Raw genomic sequence first — 23505 nt, 5'->3', positions numbered from 1 at the left:
TTTTTTCTCAAAAATCGGACTAGTCCAAGTTTTGAGCATTGCTAATACGCATCTTTTTGCAAAAAATCAGAAAAAACTAATGATGAAATTTTGAGAAAATGCCAAAAAACCGGTTTTTCCGGCATATTTCCGGCATTTTCGGCCGGAAATGATTTTTTTTCGAAAATCGGGCTCCGTCACATTTTGGGCATTACCATTTTGCATCATTGTGCCAAAAATCAAAAAAAACTAATGAGCCAATCCTGAGAAAAGCTGGTAACAGACGGACGGACGGACGGACGAACGAACGAACGAACGAACGAACGAACGGACATGGGTTAATTTATAGGACCTCCACCGGGGCACCCGGAGGTAGGTCCAAAAATTAAATTGAATTACAAGTTCTTTTGATAAGAGCAAACTATTTTAAGAACATAAGGATTCGATGGCCAAAATGTTAAGAACAAGTAAGAACATTTTAAGGCTTTGCAGACTCCAAAACACACCCGAGTTTTAAGAAACATGGAAAAAATACCCCTCAAAATCGTGAACATTAGAACATGTTCAGCACATTCTTAGACTTAATACTCAGAAAGTTAAGAACATTCGAAGGCTTCAGACATTTTGGATGACCTTATAAAAAACGTGCATATTTCAGATACCTATGAACCATGACCTTGGAGAAACTCTGACAATAGGCCTCTCCCATATATAAAAGACAAAGAAAAATGGGTCAATTGATATAAATTCTCCAATAATTTTGACCTCATACGTGGCAAAAAACACTTGAAGTGAAAGAATTTGGAGAAAAAAATGTGAAAACAATAATATTTTCCTTCACCCTCGAAAATTATGGGCTTCTTTCTATATTCAATGATTATTGGAAATTGAATACCTAATATTGGTTTCCCACAGAAAGAAACTAAAATCTGGTTCAAGAAACTCTACGAAAGAGAGCTTCGCTTCACTAAAGATAAGTTACAAAACGGACAATTCACACTTCTCCTTGGAGGGGATACAAAACTTATCAAGACCACAAAATAGACATAACTCTAACCAAAGTGTTGATGAAGAATTTTAGAAGATCAAATATCATTGAGATGGGACTACACAATACATTCTATTGTCTTCGTTACAAAGATCATTGTTTTCTGTACTCCGAAAGGATGAATCTATGGCAAATTTACAATCAAGAACAACCAATCAAATTGAACCTTGTAAAGAACTTCATCTATGTTAACAATTCAATAATTTTCAAGGAGTTTTTGATTTACAGCAATTGAAGAAAAATTCGTTCCACATTAAGAAAAGGGACATTGCGAAGAAAGGACACTGTATGGTTGCATGAAGTACATATTGTGACGCTACAGGTAGGTACCCAGTTTTTCTTTCTAAATTTGTATTAAAAGGGTGGGACTGGGTTGACATCCTCAAATTAGAAGTCATCGAGAAATTAATTGACAAATACATACGTATCTTGAAAGTCACAAGGAGCTGTATTTATAGAAGGATTAATGGTGCAGTGCGTGGTTGAACGAGGTACAGTGGGTGTCTTATTGTGCCAACCCCCCATTAAATAAGCTTTTAGACAATTACTTTTATTACAATTAGACAATTACTTTTATTACAATTACTCTTTAAGTAAATACTAGTCTACTTGAATCAACGCAGTTGAACAAGTGTTTATCTCATTGTTTTCTTTGAACTTTCGAGCTAACAAAAATCAAAAATTTCAAATGGCAGAAACTCCTCGGCTATTTCACTGGAATCAGTGTCATCAAATATCGGAGAGCAAAGTCAACTCGATTTAACCCATTAAGTGCTACTGGCATCATATGAGAACGTTAAATTTTTCCGGTCATGGACCTATAAGCACAAAGACTCGTACCGCCCTGTTTTTGCTACCGCCCGAATAAAAACTAAGGCGAGATTGGCATTTCTTTCTTAGTTGAGTATTGTACGCGCATTTGAAATGAAAAAAATATTCAAAAATTTGAAAGAGTGGTGTCACTTAATGTAACTGTGTAAAAAAGGGTTGATTTTGTTAAACAGAAAACTTCAATGAGATTCTCGAGGATGAGAGGAAAGATTTAAGAAAAGAGTTCGAAAGATAAAAATTAAAGTCATCGAGGCTCACGGGTTAGATGAAGGATTCACAAAATTGTTGTTTTAGTTTTAAAAACGTACGATATTTAGTTACAGTCAATTTGGAATTATGTTTTGAATGTTTTAAAAATGTTCAGGAAATGATCAAGTCTTGAAAATGGTTTGTTTCGGATAAAGACTTTATTGCTTTGCTCCAAAAGTGTATCTGAGATACAAGGTTTATTTCACCTAGTTAATAAGTTAATAATTTTTCAGATATTATGCTATAGAGAATTCCAAATCTTTCTCTACAATGTTGATATCGTAGAATATTGAAAGGACATTCTGAAAATTGTTGGGATTCTTTCATAGTTCTTATAATTTGGAGTGATTTTACTTAAGTCGATAGGTGATTAAGGGCTAAAAGCCCCCGACTTGAATGATTATAGTTTTTTCCATAGACCATAGTATGGATTGAGTGGAAGGTGTAGCTTGGGTAGGTAAGGTTTTTTAGACATATCTTCGAATACTGCATAGCTCATCCAATATTGAAACTAATAAGGCTTCTGTAGTAAAATTACTCAAAAGCTTGATGAAGAAGTGTCGCAAACATTTCTTTCTGTTTGTTTGTCATTTTGTACATTGACAGATCCTTCAAAAGGGGCAAATGAGTGCAACTGAAGAATACCTGATTGTAGGTCCTTGTCTTATTCTTGATCTAGAATGAGAGCTAGTGTAGAAAGGATGTGTACTTTGGCAGACATGGCGAAATTCAAATTCATGATATTCATGACGGAAGGACGGAAAGACCCCCGTTTTCGCCAATAGTGGCAAATCTTATACAACTTTTGTGTAGTTTAAATTTGCCACTACTGGCAAAAACCAGGGTATTTCCGTCGAGGACATTACGTCATCAATATCATAAATACATGGCGAAAGATTGTATTATTTGCAACGTGTATTAGCTCGTTAATGGACAAACTCCTGATTAGAGAATATTGGAGGGGTGAAGATTCTAAAGGGTCACTTCTTAGTTTGCAACAATCTGCTGTTAGAAAAAACATTGTGTAGGGCTGTTATCTCAGTCCCAAGAGAGGGCATTGAGTGAGTTTTCTAAACTTTCAAAAATGTTGTCTCTTTTTTACAGTGTACTTCGAACATGGCAATTTTCAAACATCTTAAAGTTGCATTATTTGCAATGTGTATCAGCTCGTTGATGGGCAAACTCCTGACGAGAGAACACGCATATGGAGGACATTTCAATTGGAAGGCTGGGAACCAAGATGGTGAGGTAAGATCACTGAACTGTTTCCTTTAAGGGCAGAAATGTTTCGCGATTTTTTGCTTACTTTTTTGACATAAGATTTTTCATCGTCACATAATCAGGGCTCAAATAGTTCTTTAATTCTAATTTTGTGGCATTCTTCGTTCATATGCCGGTATATCGTGGACGGTCCAGGCACTAATTTCACAACCTACAAGAGATGGCTATTTGAATCATTTCGGTTAAAATATCACTCGATTCAGGTTAAAGCTCCATCATATTCTGATACAATCAAATTTCTCCAGACCAAAGCATCTCTTTTCTTCGTCAAAACCATGCTTTAAAAAAGGTTTAGTTAAACAATCAGTTTGGTGAGGAAAGATGTCTTAATTTGAAGCGTTCAAGTAACCGAGTGTCTAATTTTGAAAACGATTTTGCAATCAACCATGTAACGTGATCAAGTCCTTACGAAATGTTCCATTTTTCGAAAGATGATATAACACCAAATACTTTTACATGTTATAATGTTATAACTATCATTCGTGGTCTAGGAGTTTCACAAGTGAAGCTTATATTTCACTAGACTCACCCATAAGGGTTAACCAAGAAAAAATGTGGTTGAAGTTAACTACAGTAAAATCAGACATCAAGGTTCTAAATACAAGTACAATTTTGGTTTTCTGACCAAATGTGCGTTTGTATTAGACTAGACAGTATTAAGCAATTTAACAATAAGAGATTCTCACGGGGAGGCAAAAAGGATCGGGTATGAGCAGCCACGTTTTCGAGAAACTGAAAGCCGGTCTCCACTTGCGCGCGCTTCGATCGCACTTTTTCGAGCAAAACTTCCACGTTATTTGGTCAATTACTACATTTTTTTGCTACATTTTTATGACATAATCTTTTTTCCAAGCAAAAATGATTGAAGCTAAAAAGTGCGATCGCAGCGCGCGCAAGTGGAGAAGTCTGTGTTTTTTACACTTTTGGCAAAAACGTGACATTAAATTTTCTAAAAAACGGTTTTTCTTGAATAAAATGAATTTGAACGAGCATTTTGGGATGAAATCTTCCAAAAAGGTGTAACACACGAGCTTAGAACTTTTGGTTTTGGTCCCAGGAGCGAAGAAGGATCCAATATTCCAAAATATTAGATTTTAAGAATTTTGGAATTATGAGAGTTAAGTGGCTCTTGGATTGATTCTAATGGTCTGAACTTGTTACATGATCTCTATATTTTATGAAACAATGATGAAGAGCACTTTTGGATCCGAAATTCCATCCGAAAAACATCTCTGAACTTGAACAATTATAAAAGATGCATTTCATCGTTAAAATGGACTGATCACAATCTAAAATTAATCAAAAGTCACTTCCACTTAACTTTAAAACATTCTTAGATACCAAAAAGTGCGGTTTCGCGAGCGTTTTGGGATTAAAAATTTAATTTTAAAGTGGCAAACCTACCCCAACCCAAACTTGTCGCAAAATGGAATTATTAATCCTTCAGCTTTAATCTGAGCTTATTTTAGGTCATTAACGTAACGACGTATCATGCATAACGTAAAAAATCAGTTTAGAGCCTTGTAGGATATTTCATTCCAGACTAAGACGCTCATTTCGGATAAGGCAAAGTATGTTACTTTCAATGAAGGATTTGATGATCCTTAGATGCTCTATTCTAGTGGAAAATCTTATTTTCGTGTTCTTAAGAGCCTAAACCTTCCAAATAGTTAAATTTGAACTACTTAATATCAAATAAAAATACTACAATCCTCAGTTTAAAAAGGCTTGAAGGAAAGGAAAATTAGGAATAAGTGATCCCAAACTGCTCCCAGCTGGAAGATTTTTTATTTTTGAATAGAAAATACATAAATGCTCCATGCTGCCAAATTTCAGTTCTAAAGCCCCATTAGATCAAAGGTTATTTATTGCTCATGGAATCCATAATCCATTTTCATTATGGAATCGTTTAATCCTAACGTGCTCCTACCTTTAAGAGGTTATAAGTACTGGTTTAGTTTCTCTAGAAGGCTCGGGAAATATGGAATGGAATTTTCAATCCTTTGCCGATCCCCTGATATCATATTAAGAAAAGGTGCATTTTGTATTTATTTTAAAAACTTCACGTTTTTGCCAAAAGTGTAAAAAACACCGACAGAACGGCTTTAAAGTCTTTAAATAACATGTTGATTTACATAATAGGTTTCTGTATGAAATACTCAGATTTTCAAGTTTTGTTTTCCTGTTCATTCAGGTCCTTGTCGACTACACGCTATTCTTCAGTAGAACCGGAGAAATTGGGCGACAATGTACCGAACAAGCAATCCGAGAAAATCGGGTTATCAAAACAGCAATTCCAATTCTCCTTTGGAAAAGCGATCCGGACCGATCAGCGGAAACACCCGTGGAAATCGGACAAGCCGAATTCCGGTGTATCATGAGAGGCGATGACGTCACAGAAACTTCGGTCGTCAAGCGAAATGATTTCAAATATAAACATGACAATTTAAAGAAGTATTATATTGGGTAAGTATGAAAGTTTAGATTGCAAAACGACACAAAGACAGCTTGTTAAAAAAATCCCCGATGCTTTATTTGGAGAAACATCTCTTTCGTTCAGTTCAAACTTTAGGAACCGTTTCAGAAAAATCTAGATTTTGATGCTCTCAAAACACAAGCTTAAAGCCTGATTAATTAGCCATCACAGTCCATATTGTTACCGGTAGTAAACCTATGTCGATAAGAAGGACTTTACAGATTATGAAATAACTGAATACACATATACATCCTTAAGCCACGAGGGGATAGGGTTTGAGTATAGCAGGGTAGTATGACTTCAAATTTTCATTATCTATAAAAGTGTTAATAAAGTGATATTTGACGTCATCAACCCCTATCAAACTTGGACCCAATCCTCTTCACTAAGCTTTAAGCCAAAGGAGTGATATGTTTATTGCCTTCAAATAATCTACCATCTGTCACCGTTTCGTTTTAGTATTACAAACACCAAGCGAATGACACCCCTATACACTTACGTTGACCTGACACCACGAAAAGATACCGGAACTATCAACAGATCACCGGAAATCACCATGTTTCCGTATTACCAAGCGGACAGTGATGGTGATACACGAATCGTCGTACACGGTAAGAACTATAAGTTTTCATTTTAGTATGGTTAAAGCGACCGGTAATGCAAACTTAGATTTGGCATGGGTGGGCAAAGTCGAGCAGAAAATTACATCCTAATTATATGGACCCCCTGTTAAAAAAGATCATTTTTTCTGATATCCCTTTGATGCGAGTTGATGAGGATTGGCTGTGGAACAGTCAGGTCGATAGTATCGCTAGTGTGTTCGGCTGAAACATTCTCATTCCATTACCTTCATAAAGATTAAAGGAGGATATAAGGAGGCAGATGGGCGTAATTGTTCGAACTTGACGCGATTAACTAAAGTCCATTTGCTTTAAGTGTGCACACTTTTTTGCTACGAAGTCGAAACCACTCTCAAGAACAATTTTTCAAATAACGCTAACATGGTTTCCACACATTCATAGCACATTTATAATGAATGGACTTTAGAGAATAAGAATCTGTGAAGTACAGCAAAAATCATTTATAAAGAAAGAAGCTTACCTCAAGACCATAGCTTGCCAACAGTAAATATTGTATCGTTTTCTTCGTTTCTTTACAGCTGTGGATCGCGATAATGATTACATCAAGTGTACTTCACTCGTCACCAAATCAATACTGGTAAGAAAGATATTTAAAAGTGGATTTCATTACATTTTGCAAGAACCTTCACCGTAATGAGCTGAAACATTCTTAGACTGATCTAATCATCAACAGTCAAAGACAAGAAAATTGCGTAAAATTTTGAGTTCTTAATCTACTCAGAAGGACTTATTTAGTAAAGCTCAAAATTGCAGAATGTAGAACGATTAACTCGGTATACATTCGTGTTATCAAATTGTGGCGTGATATAACCTTGTAGTGTAAGTATAACCTTGAACATCTTTTTTTATCAATATCATATAAGATAAATTAAACCAACCTCGTTCCCTCTGTATTATCGGCTATCGGCTATGCTTATTGATAGCGCAAGATAATAATGTAATAGGTTATTCTCTGGCGTCAATCAGTAACGTAATTAATAAAGCCTCAGATACACGGGGACGAGGTTTTACTGATAGCGCCAGAAAATAAAGTAATAGGCTATTCTCTGGCGTTAAACAGAAACGTAAATAAAGCCTCGGATACACGGGGACGAGGTTTTACTAATAGCGCCAGAAAATAATGTAATAGGCTATTCTCTGGCGTTAAACAGAAACGTAAATAAAGCCTCAAATATACGGGGACGATGTTGACTTTAACCATGTTACTCCTTTTTACAGAGAAATTGCGAGCTTGTCGTTCCAGCTTCAGTTCCGAACAAATTTTACACAGCTGGCATCTTAGTTGAAGATTACCGTAACAAGTATGAACGGGAAAGTTTCTCAAAGGCGGTCGTGCATGTTACTGTAAACAAAATCGAAGCCCGTCCAACACGCTTGAGACCAACCATCAATATTTACAGTCCAAGAAAATGTGAATACGCGCTTCCCTTTGGAACGTGGAGTAAATCCCTTTACGTCAACTATCGCGCAGATCATGAGTAAGTCACCCAGCTTCAACAAGCAAAACTATATTCTTAGTGTGCAGGTGGGTCTCAACCCTCCTCACTCCACCTCCACGTACCCCATAATACATCCCTCTCCTGTATTTTCTTATATAGTTTGTTCTTCTAAAATACATGTACTCCGGTAAAAGCTAAGGATTTCAATTGAAGAGACAATTACATAAGATTTCCAATGCAAGTGATTAAATCTGATTCAGAACTGAAAATACAAAATTTCTGAAATTCCCAAAATGGTACTCTGCTTGATGCTCAGCAATTAAGAAAAGGATCAAGGGTAAGTAGAGCAATCCAGGGAGAAAGAGTGGCGCCCTCCCCTACCTCCGGGTAGATAGCTATCTAAAGAGGAGCCTTCGGGTCCCCTCCAACTGCGGTCGCAGACTTACTTAGAACTGAATCGAATGTCAAAGAAAGTGAGAATTTTATCGAAAAAATATCAATCTATTATCAATCATCTTTTTTCAGTATCAATGACTTAATTTTCCTCGGTCCAGACAACATGCAAATTCAGACACAAATTGTCCCACGACGCATGCGCATAGCAGTTACATGGACACCACAAGAAGCTGTCGAAGGAAGATATTTATTCTGTTTCTTTATCACTTCAACTCAAAGGTATGCAAAGTAAAATAAATAATTTGCGGAACTTTCAAGGATTTCGCCTAAGTAGCGGGAACATTTAACCTCTCAAGACCAATGGTTGTCTGTACACAGATCCGATATCTACGGCTAATTTCAAGATTCATTGTCGTGGGTCAGTCTGGGGTTTTTATAAGACACAAATACTTTGAATTTTACAGAACAGCAGGAAAAGAATTTACTTGTTCACCCTCTAAAATTCATTTAAACAAAAGACTTAGATTTGTTAAAAATGAGACATGTAATGTAAATGTAGAAACACTATTCCCTCTACAATATTCATTTATTCAAGGTCCCGAAGGTCCCGAAGTCCCAAGATGAGAATATACCAAATACACCCCAAAATATACATATACCCCATTGGTCCCGAAGGTCCCGAGGTCCCGAGATGAGAATACACCAAATACACCCCAAAATATACATAAACCCCCTTGGTCCCGAAGGTCCCGAGGTCCCGAGATGAGAATACACCAAATACACCCCCAAAATATACATATACCCCATTGGTCCCGAAGGTCCCGAGGTCCCGAGATGAGAATACACCAAATACACCCCAAAATATACATATACCCCTTGGTCCCGAAGGTCCCGAGGTCCCGAGATGAGAATACACCAAATACACCCAAATATACATATACCCCCTTGGTCCGAAGGTCCCGAGGTCCCGAGATGAGAATACACCAAATACACCCCAAAATATACATATACCCCCTTGGTCCCGAAGGTCCCGAGGTCCCGAGATGAGAATACACCAAATACACCCCAAAATATACATATCCCCCCTTGGTCCCGAAGGTCCCGAGGTCCCGAGATGAGAATACACCAAATACACCCCAAAATATACATATACCCCCTTGGTCCCGAAGGTCCCGAGGTCCCGAGATGAGAATACACCAAATACACCCCAAAATATACATATACCCCCTTGGTCCCGAAGGTCCCGAGGTCCCGAGATGAGAATACACCAAATACACCCCCAAATATACATAAACCCCCTTGGTCCCGAAGGTCCCGAGGTCCCGAGATGAGATACCCCAAAATACACCCCAAAATATACATTACCCCATTGGTCCCGAAGGTCCCGAGGTCCCGAGATGAGAATACACCAAATACACCCCCAAAATATACATATACCCCCTTAGTCCCGAAGCTCATGAAACAAAAGAATTTTGTCACAGCATGCTAATTATGTAGATTTTTAAAGCAACAACAAAAGAAACCTATTAACTCGACACTAACTAAGGGCAAGAGACCTGGTTTTTCCACCTTTTTACATTCCTCTGGTTTGAATTATCATTCACTTTTTCTCTTTTTCGAATTCAAAATTTGAATCTGAAATGAATTTTAGTCGACAGCAGAATCCTGTTCATGAAAAATTGTAAACCGCTCCATGCTACGTAAATTTTTTTTCTCCAAGATTGCTTTCTTTAATCTTTTCTCCATAATGGTTAACAAGTTAACTACTGACAAAATAAAATGGAAAATCAGCCAAAAAGCAAAAAAATACTTTTTACAGCTTTAAGACTCAGAAATAACCCGGATTTTGAAATATACACCGCCTGCGATATCCGTTTTCTTCACCAAAAGGTTTCAACTTGAGTTCGTTGGCTTCACTCTACAGCTTCTAAAGATAGTTCATGTGATTTAGCATATGTTTTTGTGCAAGAAAAAGCAAAAAGTAGGATAAAATATAAGCAAAAGTTAGGTAAAAATCTGATTCTCCGATAGGCTGCCACAAACTATTGAAATAAGTGGCTATGGTGGACCGATTCTTCTTCTTTTTCTCCGGATACTGTTTCTGAATATATAAAAGATAAAAGTCAAACAGGTTTAAAAAGGAATCGGTTTGCCGGAAAAATTTGTTATCAAGCCGTCGCGCTTGGCAGACACGAAACGATTCTAACTAATAGGGTTAAGCATTTTCAAAAACATTTATTTTTGCTTAATGGGGCAAAATATGTTTGTCATCCTTTAAAATGTTTGAAATTTCGTGTTTGAACAGCACAGCTCGGTAGCTCAGGTTAGCGCATCATGTCTATAATCATTGAAGAAAGAACCTTACTGGTTCGAGTCGGGGTTGTTTATATTGTTTTTCAAACGATTTCGAAGTGTCTAGCTAAATGTTTAACACAAAATTTGTTGTTTTTATTCTATTTTCTTTGCTGATTCCATGCAATCGATCGAGTTTTATTGTCATCTAATATCAATCAGTCCGGCTATCGATCAAAAAATTTGATGATGTTTTAAAAAACCTTTGCAATTATATAATCAGTCAAAACAGAACAATAACGGGCGTTTTGGGATTACCATTAATTATACACAAGTTATTGTTTATAGATGACAATACAATGTTCTTTTTATAATCATAGTCAAACGTGCGCACCACACTGGGCTCAACTTCGGATATTTTGTTATTCGAAAGCCCAATTGTAACATTTCAAATACTTTAGTATTAGGTAGCAAAAATTCATTCTCATCTCGGGACCACGGGACCTTCGGGACCAAGGGGGTATATGTATATTTTGGGGTGTATTTGGTGTATTCTCATCTCGGGACCTCGGGACCTTCGGGACCAAGGGGGTATATGTATATTTTGGGGTGTATTTGGTGTATTCTCATCTCGGGACCTCGGGACCTTCGGGACCAAGGGGGTATGTGTATTTTGGGGTGTATTTGGTATATTCTAATCTCGGGACCTTGGGACTTTCGGGACCTAAGGGTACAAGTATTTTATGGGGGGTATTTTCATCTCGGGACCTCGGGACCTTCGGGACCTAAGCGTACAACTATTTTTTGCAGGGATTCTCATCTCGGGAAATCGGGACCTTCGGGACCAAGGGGGTATATGTATATTTTGGGGTGTATTTGGTATATTCTAATCTCGGGACCTCGGGACCTTCGGGACCCATGGGTACAAGGTATTTTAAGGGGGCATTTTCATCTCGGGACCTCGGGACCTTCAGGACCAAGGGGGTATATGTATATTTTGGGGTGTATTTGGTGTATTCTCATCTCGGGACCTCGGGACCTTTGGGACAAGGGGGTATATGTATATTTTGGGGTGTATTTGGTATATTCTAATCTCGGGACCTCGGGACCTTCGGGACCTCGGGGTACCTCTGGGTACTTTGGGGGGTAAGAACTGGTTCGGTAAAATACACAGGAACAAATCATTAGCCGACGTTGTAAAAACCCCAGATCATCTGATTGTCGTAGAGGGTCTGTTGTCATTATCTTTTCTTATTTGAGATTTTTCAAACCGAACACTACGAACACTCCATGTGTTGATGAGAGAGGGGAGACGATGAGAGAAATGTTGCTATTCATAAATCATACTTCATGGCAGAGGTCTCCGTACAGGATTTTTTTATCAAACAGACAATACGCACAGAGCGTACTACGAAGCGATAAACGTGAGATACAATCTGGTACAGAGTAGACCAATGGATGACAACTGATAATCTAAAAGTGCCAAAAATACTTGCTCTAGTCGATTGGAAGTAGCTGGAAACAACTATAAACGTGCCAAAATGACTGAAAACGAGTCATAAAATATAAAGACTCGCCTTTTTAAAAAATACACATAGGGAATTCGCCATAATAGAGATAAAGTCAATTATCAGCGAGTAGAGAACTACTTTGTACTTAATTGAGGATCTGATTGAGATTTGAAAAGAGGGAATTCGTCTAAGAACGAACTTTATGAAGAACATTATTTACTAAGACCTGTTATATTATCCAATATCTTTCTTTTTCCTTTTGTAGGGTTACACGAACCGTTTACGCAGCCGAACCAAAATGTTGGTATCTGAACGTTGGAAAAGAACCACAGTTCACCGAGATTGAATACCTTTATCCAAAACATAGAGGATCTGTTGAACAACCATTGACCAAAATTGAACTCAAAGTCAAAGGAGCCGTAAGTAAAGAAACATCCCTGTGTCACAGACCCGCTGGAAATATGCCTGAAATTTCGTCCCCAATGGAAAAATACCTTACATAATTTCAGCCTAATTGGGAAATTGACTTTGATCATCCCCATGATGATCATAAGATAAATTAGCAGTACAAAATTATCGCACCGCTTGAATCTTTTAGCTGAGAATAATAGATTTTCCATCCCCATTGGGATTTCGATAGAAATTTTCATACCCACTAAGGAAAAAACTTCCACCAAGGCTGTGAGACGGGGGTTTAGAGAAGCCTAAATGGATTGCTACCATTGAGGGAGGTTAAAAACTCTAATTAAATACCTCTACCTAAAACATAAACGATCCGTTGATCGATCCCTGACCGCAGAATTGAACTCAAAGTCAAAGGAGTGCAAAGTTAACGGCAAAAGAACCTGTATTAGTCTTTCTGCACTCATGATATCAGAGCATCTACTGGAAAAAAACTAACCAGATACCACGAGCAATATTATAGCAAGTTTATGTATATGTCCTTTTCTGCAAAGGAGACGGTCTACTTCTGGTTTGACTAGATCATGATCAACTGAGGACGACGGTAAAAAAGCACTTTTATCTCCTCGATTTAGTAGGTCAAAACTGTGAGTTATTCCAAACCGCTTCAGTCACTCTGCCGCCCTCAAAGAATTAACCACATAGAAAACTAAATTTTGTTTTACCTGAAACAATATTCTGACATGGAAATAGAAAAGTTCTTCAATTGATCTAAAATCTGGGAATGTTATCTGTTTATGGTTCCGAATGTTTAAGGGCAACGCAGTGGAGCTTAAAATATGGTATAAAGAAGACAGTCTACAAGAAAGAGTAAACAAATATTGTTTTCGTTTGCTTATAGTACCAAATGCCGGTTGTACCGACAAACTTGTACATCTTCGACAAGAAAACAAATAAAGTACAACACGAAATTACTTTAAAACGTCCACAAACATACAAAATTGAGGATGACAATCGATTGGTTATTAACATTCCAGAACCAAAGATCATGCCAGCTGGAGAGTATTTTATCAACACTGACAAGAGACTCTTTGTATCTCAAGATATTTGTCTTAAAGGAAAAGGTGAGGTTGGAAAAAACTGCTTCTTTCGCATTACATCAATATCTTGTCCAATAGACCTTTTCATAAATTATGTCACAAACATCACTTGCCTCGTATTCAAACAATTACTATGATGATGTCACTTAAGACATTAAAAGATTTTTTTATGAATAGAAAGTAGTTTTGATAAAATCCGCTGGGAGTTAATCACCATGGCAAAAATTTCGAAACGAGGCAATTGATGTTCGTAACGTAATTTATCAAAAGGTCTATTATTCAATGTTCTTATATCCCCAAATTATTGATCCTGCTTAAGTGAATAGAGCATCTGGGAGGCGTCAAATGTCCTTCAAGAGACGACTATCACAGACAGGAATTAATTCAGCTTTTTTAAGTCCATCATAGCTTAGCCTGGATATGCAAGCTGTAAACTTTATTTCATTTATGTTTTTGATGTACTGTCCTGTTTTCCTAGAGCGATTAGTTCCAATATCAGCGCAGTAGCATAGCCAAGAGGGGCATAAAATTTGTGTAGGAGAGCAGATTTTTATGCCATTATAATTATCTTTCAATACCATGAATGGATACTTACGCTACTGTCAGCGCATGCGTACTTTTTATCGATTAAATCATTGCACAAAGCTAAAAATTTGCCAACCCTGGGTGCACAAGAATTTAGGTAGACCAAGTTATTAATAGTAGAAACATCGTATTCTGAGGACATCTCTGGTAATTTTCAGGGATTTTTGGACGAGACGAATGGAACTTTATTGCCAAAGATCCGTCAGAATCACCACGACCAACTCCAGGACTTTCAATGACACAACAGAAAGACATGGGTAAGTAATGCATATCAAGCATCAAGTATATATCAAATACATGTTTCATCCTTAAAGTAGCTTGCAACTATCTCCGCTCAAGAATTGGTTGCATAAAAACACCCTTCCTATTCGAGTATGGTCCAGAAGTAAAACCATCAGGGTTGGCGTGAGTTCTGGCGTTTTTAGATATAAATATATGTTTAGTTTTCAAGAGTTTTCCTTCTCTGGTACATGTGGTTGGCCTATGAAAAAGGGTCGAAAGCCCCATCGTGAATTAGTCGATATGTGAAACATGGTTCTTTGAAGAGTCCCATGTACCTAAAGATTACAGATGGTTTTTAGGCTGGCGATATTAGATTCTTCCACGTTTTCTCAAATTTTACGTGGATACTCTGAGGTCACCCTGAAAACCAAATCCAAACAACTTTAATGAAATTTCAAAGAATATTCACCCAAACCTTTGAAAAAAGCATGATTTACTAAATTCATATTTATAGATGGATCGCTAACATTAGAGCGTGGACGTTTATTCGAAATTATTCCAGTATGGCCAAAATTATGGAGAATTTCATTCAAAATCAAACCCTCCAAAGAAGCTTTACAACAACGTTCAAACATCTTCCAGTTCACAACTGGAGAATCTTGTTGCGACCACGGCTTTGCAATCCCTGGTGTTTGGATTGAAGAGAATACACGGAGCTTGTACATGGTAACTTCGATTAATGATAATGGAAATCAAGTCTTTGTGACCGATAACCGATTTATTAAATTGCCATCTGATCGATTCACTGAAGTCATAATTCAACAAGTCGAAGGTACAGTCAATTTGTTTACGAAAAAGGAGCCTTCGGCCGCCTCCAACTGCGGTTGCAGACTTCATTTAGCATCGCTGGCAATCCTCCGATTGATTGAAGTTAACTATATTTTTTCTCATTCTTAGGTTACCGACCAGGACAATATGTTTTCCGCGTCCAAGTTAACAATCTCTTGGCGACCATTATGGTAAACCGTAAAGCACGTGAATACAAAAACGTCAAAGTCTTTACAAGCAGTCCTGATTGGCAGACGGCTAATGTAGAAATCAAAGATTTTGATTTCGAACCACGTGGCTACAAACCAACTGGAAGCCCAAGTAAGCATGAATTTCTTTGTCTTCAAATAAGAATAATGAATTTTATGTCGTGTTTTTCTGCAGTGGAGTCAGTTTGTTGATTTCACTAGTTCTTGACTGGGTTGAGTATGGTGGTAAATTAGTGCTGTTACCCGTTCTCTAATTTACTGTTGGAAGCAGTAGAAACAGTCCTGAAAAGGGTAGATACATTAACTCGCTTTCTTTTGTTCTCGGACACATGCTGTTATGGATGACTAATCAGTACTTTCTATGGAAAAAAATCCCCAAACGGGACCCACGCGTAAAATGTTCCAAAATAGGATTTATTTTGCTGGGTATGTATGTTGTTAGCCAATAATAAAATGCAGTACGCAATGCGTATGGCTAGGCAACTCCCGGGGGAGGGGTACTAGGGGTGCAAGCTGACTTTCGACCCTTGGACCCTTACCGGGACTAAAATGGAGAAAACAAAGAAAATTTTGTGAATTTGAAAAACGACCCTTATTGGGACAAAGTTGAGGTTTTCCCAATACTCCGACCCTTAGCCCTTAGTGGACTGAAATTTGATTTTCTGATTTTTCCGACCCTTAGTGGGACTTAAGGAAATCCAAAAAAGGTACCCTTAAGGGCGGCACATACCGTACCCTCCATTTGCCTAAAGTACCCCCCCCCCCCCCCGGAGGCACCTCTGCTGAATCTGATAGAATATGAACTAAAAACTATACAAAAATACTAAATCCATAGTGACAACAACCGACATGCCAACTTCAACTTCGACATCCACCGAATACAGTTTCAACAACCAACAATCTACAACAACAGAACAACAAGAATCAACAACTACAATGTCACCAGGAGAAGATTCGACAACTACTGGATCTGCTGTCTCCACAACTGAAACAATGACACAGCATGAAGACTCAACCACAACATTTTCTTCACAAGGTACAGTCTTTTGGTTATTTCCTCGTTTTACGAGTTTTAACATTTTGGGCGAGAAAGTCCCTTTTTAGTTACTTGTTAAATGTAATCGAATATTTCAATTTGGGAGGGGTTTATAGACTTCCAGGCTATATTCTGAGCCTTATTGGACCATTATTGAACTTAAGTATTAAGTCTAATATGTTGAAACTCCAGCTCTACCCTATCATCCTCAGTTAGAGCGCTTTCAAATCGTTTGATTGCGTGGGAATTTCCCTTTACTCTCAAACATTATGAATTGATTGCGAGCCTCTATACTCGAATCTCTCCTTAATTCAAACTTATTTCTTGGCGCCTCAGTTAGCAAAGCCTTTCTCTCTAACTTGAGATTTGCTCAACTCGAACAAATTTGTGTTTCCCGTGGATGTTCGAGTTATGGAGACTCCACAATGTATAAACAAGGTTTTACAATTTTTATACAATTTTTTCTACTATTCGATACGCTCCAACACTCGATAATATTGAAAGTCGCCGTCAACGAGAAACTCATAAACCACATTGTACTATTCGATACACTCCCTTAACATCCGATTTCCCTTGAAAATCGAATTAGAGAGCGTAAATAATTTAATTGAAAACAAAGAATGTAAACAATTGTAAAGGCGCATTGTTAACATGTTGAACGGGGTTTAGAAACCCTATCTGACACTCTGGCGACCCTAGCATAAAGGTAGAGCATCCAGCTACGGTCCAGTAAGGTTGTGGATTCGATCACCTGCCGGGTCATACCAAAGATTTCCAAAATGGTACTTGATGCCTCTCTGCTTGGTACTCAGCAATTAAGAGAAGGATCAAGAAAAAGTGGAGAAATCCAGGGAAAGGAGTGGCACCCTCCCCAACCTTCGGGTAGACAGCTAGAGAAAAGGGAGCCTTCGGGTCGCCCTCGACTGCAGTCGCAAACTTACTTACTGGCGAGTCTTGCTACTACAATCATGGTCAAAATGAATTGAATTAGCAGGAATTCAGCTTATTTCCTCGTTTTTCGAAATTTGGAGTTCGGGCGAGAAAGTCGCTTTTGAGCTAATTGATAAATTTATTCGAGTATTTCAATTCGGGAGGGGTTTATAGACTTCCAGGCTATATTCTGAGCCCTATTGGACCATTCTTGAACTTTTGGATCCTTAGATCCTAAGTTCCTAAATCTTAGAGCTAAAATTCCACCCCTCAAACCTAATTTAGAGCGCTTCCAAATCGTTTGTGGTTATAAGATTTCGTAGGAATTTCCCTTTTTTTCTCAAATATTACGACCATGATTGTAGGTGTTATAAATTCAAATTCAGGCGAAAGACAAGACACAACCACTCAGCAACCGATGACAAGCACAGAAGAAATGCAATCAACAACTGAATTCGATAACAGATCCATTATCAAAGGTAATAGTGAGTTTATGCATCTCTTTTTTTCATCGACGGAGACTGTAAGCTTCTGATTTGTCCACAGCCTGACTGACTGAGGACAACGGTAAATCAGCACTTCTACCGTCCTCAATTTTGCGGGTCAAAGCTGCGGGTTTTTCCAAATCGCTACAGTCACTCCGCCGTCCTCAAAAGTGCAAATACATAAGTTTTTTTTAAATGAAAATTCACGTAACTAAATTTAGCAATTCAATCGGGTGGACAATATTTACGGGAAATCGGGAATCTTTAGTTCAAGATAGTGACTGGGAACCAAGGTTAATTTTTCAACGTTTCGGAGTGCCCTGCCCACCTTTGATATTTCACTACCACCGGATTTTCATGATCATAAAAACACTGTATTGAGAGCCAATCAAAATAATTTGTTGTGCTTTTATTCCGGACACTTTTTGGACATCTTTTAATTTTATCATTAATAATACGTTAGACCGAAAAGATCACGTGACTGCGACTGCGCAACAAGAAGAACCAATCACACACCAGATGACGTCATCAGACGAAAGCACAACGACCACTGAGCAAGTGATGACAATAACTGATAGACCTAATGTTAATGATTTGAGAGGTAAAAAATTCAATATTGTTAAGGCCGGCGCAAATGAATCCAACATTTAATCCAACATTATTGTTGCATGGAATGTTGGGTTCATTTGTGCAAGTCATAAAATTGCAACTTTTTAAGAAAATTGTTGGAAATCATGTTGGATGAAGTTTGATCGCCGTCAAATTTTTCATCCAACATTTTTTTATGAGATTGACGTCACTTTTATGTTGGTGTCAATGTTGGATGCATTTGCGTAATCATGTTGGATGAAAATGTTTGACGTTTTTGCACAAATGACTTTTCATACAACTTTTCGAATTTTTCCACGTGACTTCTCGTCCAACATTTCGTCCAACAATAAATTTGAAATGTTGGATTGAATGTTGTATTCATTTGAGACGGTCTTTAGCATTCATGCTATGCACAACTGCAATGACTTCACGAAATTATTGTTCTGTTTTTGTCCCACCCAATACGTCATTTTTTCTATTGTTTAAGTGACGTATTGGGTGGAAAATTTTAAAAGTTCTCAGAAGACTCTACAGTGGTGCATATCATAAATAGCAATAAAGCAATATTATATAGTATCTATCATGCCTTAGCGAGGGGTCTGGTGATGGAATTTACAAGGCAAAAACTAAAAGGAAATTATTTGTCTGTCAAGAATGTCATTTTGACGTCATTCCTTCCCGGTAAACCCGAACCCATTCTCCTCAAACTTTACAGGTTAATAGATGAATACATCTTTCGACCGTAGCCGTCAATTGCCGCGCGGGTATTTTTTGTCCGTTTTACCACCCTAAAACCGTCCCAGTCTTTTTTTCGCACCTATGGACTATAGAAAAAGGTGTCAAAAAAGGATTGGATCGAGTCTAGGGGGGATGCCCGCGCGGCAATTGACGGCTACGGTCGAAATAAATTGATAGGAGAGGGAGTGTCCCTCCCTTTATGGATGGACCCCTCATTTCTTTGTTTCGCATGTACCACAAACCCCTAAAAAAACATTAAGTCAATTTTCACTTTAAACACTACCCATAATTACTTATTTTTAAAGCTAAAAAACCTTTCAGAAGTATTCCTTGATCAATAACAAGCTTTGTTACCGAAAATCCTGTGTCCTTTCTTTCAGCTCTTTTCTTCCCAATTATTAGGTACTTATCTGAGAAACTTTTTTTGCACGGTTTAATAGGCGGTAGCCTTTGAATTTCCCGGTATTATTATTTTTTGAGCATAGCCTTTATACTGTAGTTATATGACCAGAACCAATAGCTCCAGTCACACATATTGATGATCCTTTTCATTCAACAGAACCAATCACAGAAGAAAGCACAACGACCACTACTGAGCAACCAACAACAGCAACAACTCGACTGGCTGGTAAGTCAATATAGGTAATGTTGGGTTTCCACTGAAAAGAAAATGATTAACAAAAAATAATCTGATGAAGTTTACGTGGTAAATAGAAAGGACTTCAGTTGGCTGTATTATTTCGTTAAAGTTTATCGTATTTGTGGTGAAAAAAATATAAGAGTGAAAAACTTTTCACTGTCATGATCACAATGCTTATCTATATCTTATTTCCTCTTACAGGTAAAAACTGTTGGGCAGGTTGTGGTGCCAAAGGCGGCGCTTGTCCACAATGGTGTGGTAAAGATGGTTTCTGTTGTCGACAAGGATGGGTCAACAAAGGATGTGAAAATGCATTGTCTGCTTGTAATGGATTCCATTGTTGTACCGCTGTTAAAGGTAGGTCTTAAGGAGGACACGAGGCTTAAAAACACCAATAAACTGACCTGAACTTAATTTCTGTTTGGTATCCGTTTTCGAAAATAGCATATATGTAATAACATTACATTACAGCAAAACAAAAAACGATAAAAAAGCATCACTAGTACATTTTGGATTCTTAATGAAGTTTTTTACTTCAAGAAAGTCCATGAACGGAGGGCCGACGTTAGCACGAAAATGGTTAAAATTAGCATTCATGTGTCAAAAATGTTATGGGTACAGATGGTAAAAATAAAATTAACATTCGCATATTTTTCAACGACTCTACATGCTGAATCTGATTGAAAACTCAAGTTTTCAATATTCAGACTTTCTAAAATTCCACTTTAAAAGGGTCCCCTTAATAACGTAATTTGGGAAACTTCAATTTTGTATAAAATTTGGAAACTTTTTATAATATGTTTACTTAGCGTGTTAAGCCCATTTTGACCCTCAGCTCATCGAATAATGTTTTGATTTATTTTTTATGGACAGATATTAGCGATGATCGACTCCATAAGCTTAAGCAAGAGATTTCTATACTACGATATCTTATTTATAAAACTCAACAACAAAAATACTAAAACTCGTTTTATATTTCTTGGAGGACCTTTGGTTGGGATAATTTTACCCCAAAACTTATATACTTATATTTATAAGAGGCTAGCCAATACTTGAGGCCAAAACTTACACAATACGTCTCCGATCGATCTTGACTCAACCCTTCTCCATATATTATGCAATTTAGAAACTAAAACTCATTTTCTATTTCTTTCGAAGAGAACGTTAACAAACCAAAACAAAATCGACCAATTGAATTGATCAAGAACTGGGGAAGAACATGGCGATTGTCTTTTAATGTGAAACCTTTATCGAGTACAAGAAGCAGCAAGTTGAAGAGTATTATTCACTTCACAACCGAGTAAGTTATAAGGTGTAAGCATCTCTCATCCACTCTGTTAACACCACGCTCTGCTCTAAAAGGATACGGTGAATACGATCTGAACTGCAATCGGCGCCCAAATATATTAGCAATTTTGGGTATTTTAACGTTTTTCAGAATTTAAAGATCGGGTAAGAATTGCAGTTTCAGTACTTCCAATTTGTTTCATTGGATTTTTCTATTTGGGAGGGATTAATAAGTGGCTTCCAGGCTATATTCTCAGCCTTATTGGAACATTTTTGAGCTTTTAGATCCTGAGATCCTAAGGTCGTAAGTCTTAAGTCTCATATTAAAACTCTACTTTCCAACCGTACTTTAAAGCACTTAAAAATCACTTGCAGTTTTCAAATTTTGAGGGAATTCCCCTTTTGTGCCAAATATTATCGTGGGGATTGTGGATGCTTAGCCAAAGTATTCCAAACTGCGTTGCTTGAAAACAAAATCAAAAGCGACTGGGTTCTAATGTTTATATTTATGATTGACACTTGTTTTGATACGATAGTTTTGCTTTAGCCAGACAGCAACCAAAGCTCATTTAATATTCATCCAACATCTGGATGAAAAAGATCGAAACGGGCAGATTCTCTTACGGAGTCTTTAAAAGTACATACGTGCAAAACCGGAGTGATCAGAATCTGTTCGGAGCGGAGATTACTTAATAACCAAGAATTTCTGGTACCACTCCAACATTCTTTGCGACCCTTTTTTATAGAGAAAGTTGAGTCAACAGACTGAGAGTCCTATCAAAATCAAACCACTTAAGTCCTAGAATACTTCCTTGTCGACCCTTTTTCACAGCGGCGCTAAGTAAGCCCAAATTTACCCCGGCACTTAATCCGCCATTGTACAATTACAAGATTGCGCCGATAAGTGCCGGAATAAACGTTATAACCTTACATTTGTTAAATAATTGGCTTTTAAATTGTCAAGTGGTGTTTGAATGTAATGTCGTGACTACAATTACATCATCATTGAAGGTCAATGCTTTTTGTGAAGCTTTAGGTCCTCGTTTTATTTTAATAACTATTCAAGAAGTTACTTCAATGGGATAAATTTCGTTATTTCTCGGGCATCATCGATAAAATAAAACCTCAATAGAAATTTAAAAAGGACAATGATTTTATGTGACACTTTGTAATATCTTTCCTACTTCTTCATATTTTCTAGGTCTGAACGATTGAGAATCCCAGCTGTTTGGTTTGATCGTAATTCAAGAAAAGTATTGGTCGTGTACAATTACTTGTATTTCACAACTCCAGAAGAGCTTCCAACTGATCGATATACTTCAATCAAACTTAAACTATCCAAGAGTGAAAATGGAGAAGATCTTTATCAAGCTTTTGTTAATAACAAGAAGGTAATAATATCTAGCTTGGGGAAATATCGCCAGAGTTTAAATCTCCTTCCACTCCTATGTTTGGTATTTCGACATCAAACTGAGGTCAATTATAACGATGTGTGTACATCCCCACGTGAATGTGCTTTTTTATGAGAACATAAACCAGTAGGGGGCATGCAAACCTAAGATTTTTTGGTGCCCGATACAGAGATTTCGTCCGAGATCTATCTGTGGATATTGGTTCACTCAAAGCTTTATCTTGGTCCATTCTCAGTCTTAAGTGTTGAAAGAAAGATATAAAACAACCGAGACTCACTGATAACTATGTAGAATATTCGGTTTGTGATGAAGTACTGTTATGAAATCTATGTAAATCTCTTGTTCGTATTTGTACCCATGCCCACACTAGTTAATCTAAGGACAATAAGTTTGTATTTTCCTCTCAATCTCTCTATCTCTAGGTGTACGAAAGATCAGGTTCTTTCTCAAAAGAATACAAAAACGTTCGAGTCTACCTCAGTTCGCCATGGTATGGTTCAGCGGATGCTTTAGTCAAAGATTTGGAATACCAAAGTCCATTGAATGCCGTAAATAAAGGTAAAAACTTGAGCAATAACGACCGTCACTCTAACAACAACATGAACAACGACATGAACAACAACGACCGTCACTCTAGCAACAACATGAACAACAACAACCGCCAATCTAACAATAACGACCGTCACTCTAACAACAACATGAACAACAAAGTCCGTCAATCTGACAATAACATGAACAACAACGACCGTCAATCTAACAACAACATGAACAACAACGACCGTCAATCTAACAATAACGACCGTCACTCTAACAACAACATGAACAACAAAGTCCGTCAATCTGACAATAACATGAACAAACGACCGCAATCTAACAATAACATAACAATCTAACAAA

At 37.5% G+C, this 23505-nt stretch overlaps 1 protein-coding gene across 1 annotated transcript; it reads left to right on the top strand.

Moving 5' to 3' along the window:
* Positions 1-1283: 1283 nt before the first annotated feature.
* Positions 1284-23501, top strand: LOC136810781 (uncharacterized). The gene is made up of 20 exons (XM_067067382.1): positions 1284-1349; positions 3212-3355; positions 5583-5854; positions 6324-6475; positions 7024-7082; positions 7724-7983; positions 8470-8619; positions 12409-12562; positions 13447-13669; positions 14389-14487; positions 14967-15284; positions 15410-15601; positions 16325-16525; positions 17842-17934; positions 18404-18541; positions 19829-19897; positions 20111-20266; positions 21068-21209; positions 22398-22587; positions 23031-23501. Exons 2-20 carry the CDS (start codon positions 3224-3226, stop codon positions 23499-23501), a joined length of 3471 nt encoding a protein of 1156 aa, XP_066923483.1. The 5' UTR covers positions 1284-1349; positions 3212-3223.
* Positions 23502-23505: the final 4 nt, after the last annotated feature.

The sequence above is a fragment of the Clytia hemisphaerica genome, unplaced genomic scaffold (assembly GCF_902728285.1).
Source record: "Clytia hemisphaerica strain Z4C2 unplaced genomic scaffold, Clytia hemisphaerica genome assembly, whole genome shotgun sequence".
In the NCBI taxonomy this organism is placed as follows: Eukaryota; Metazoa; Cnidaria; class Hydrozoa; order Leptothecata; family Clytiidae; genus Clytia; species Clytia hemisphaerica.
The sequence above is the reverse complement of the archived record's forward strand: the minus strand, read 5'-3'. Positions and strand labels throughout refer to the sequence as shown.

Bases quoted from the DNA above. Each gene is read 5' to 3' on its own strand.
- LOC136810781 (XM_067067382.1), top strand. From the start codon at position 3,224: ATGGCAATTTTCAAACATCTTAAAGTTGCATTATTTGCAATGTGTATC. The intron at 8,620-12,408 runs GTATGCAAAGTA...TTCCTTTTGTAG, and splicing joins TTTATCACTTCAACTCAAAG to GGTTACACGAACCGTTTACG. The intron at 14,488-14,966 runs GTAAGTAATGCA...TCATATTTATAG, and splicing joins GACACAACAGAAAGACATGG to ATGGATCGCTAACATTAGAG.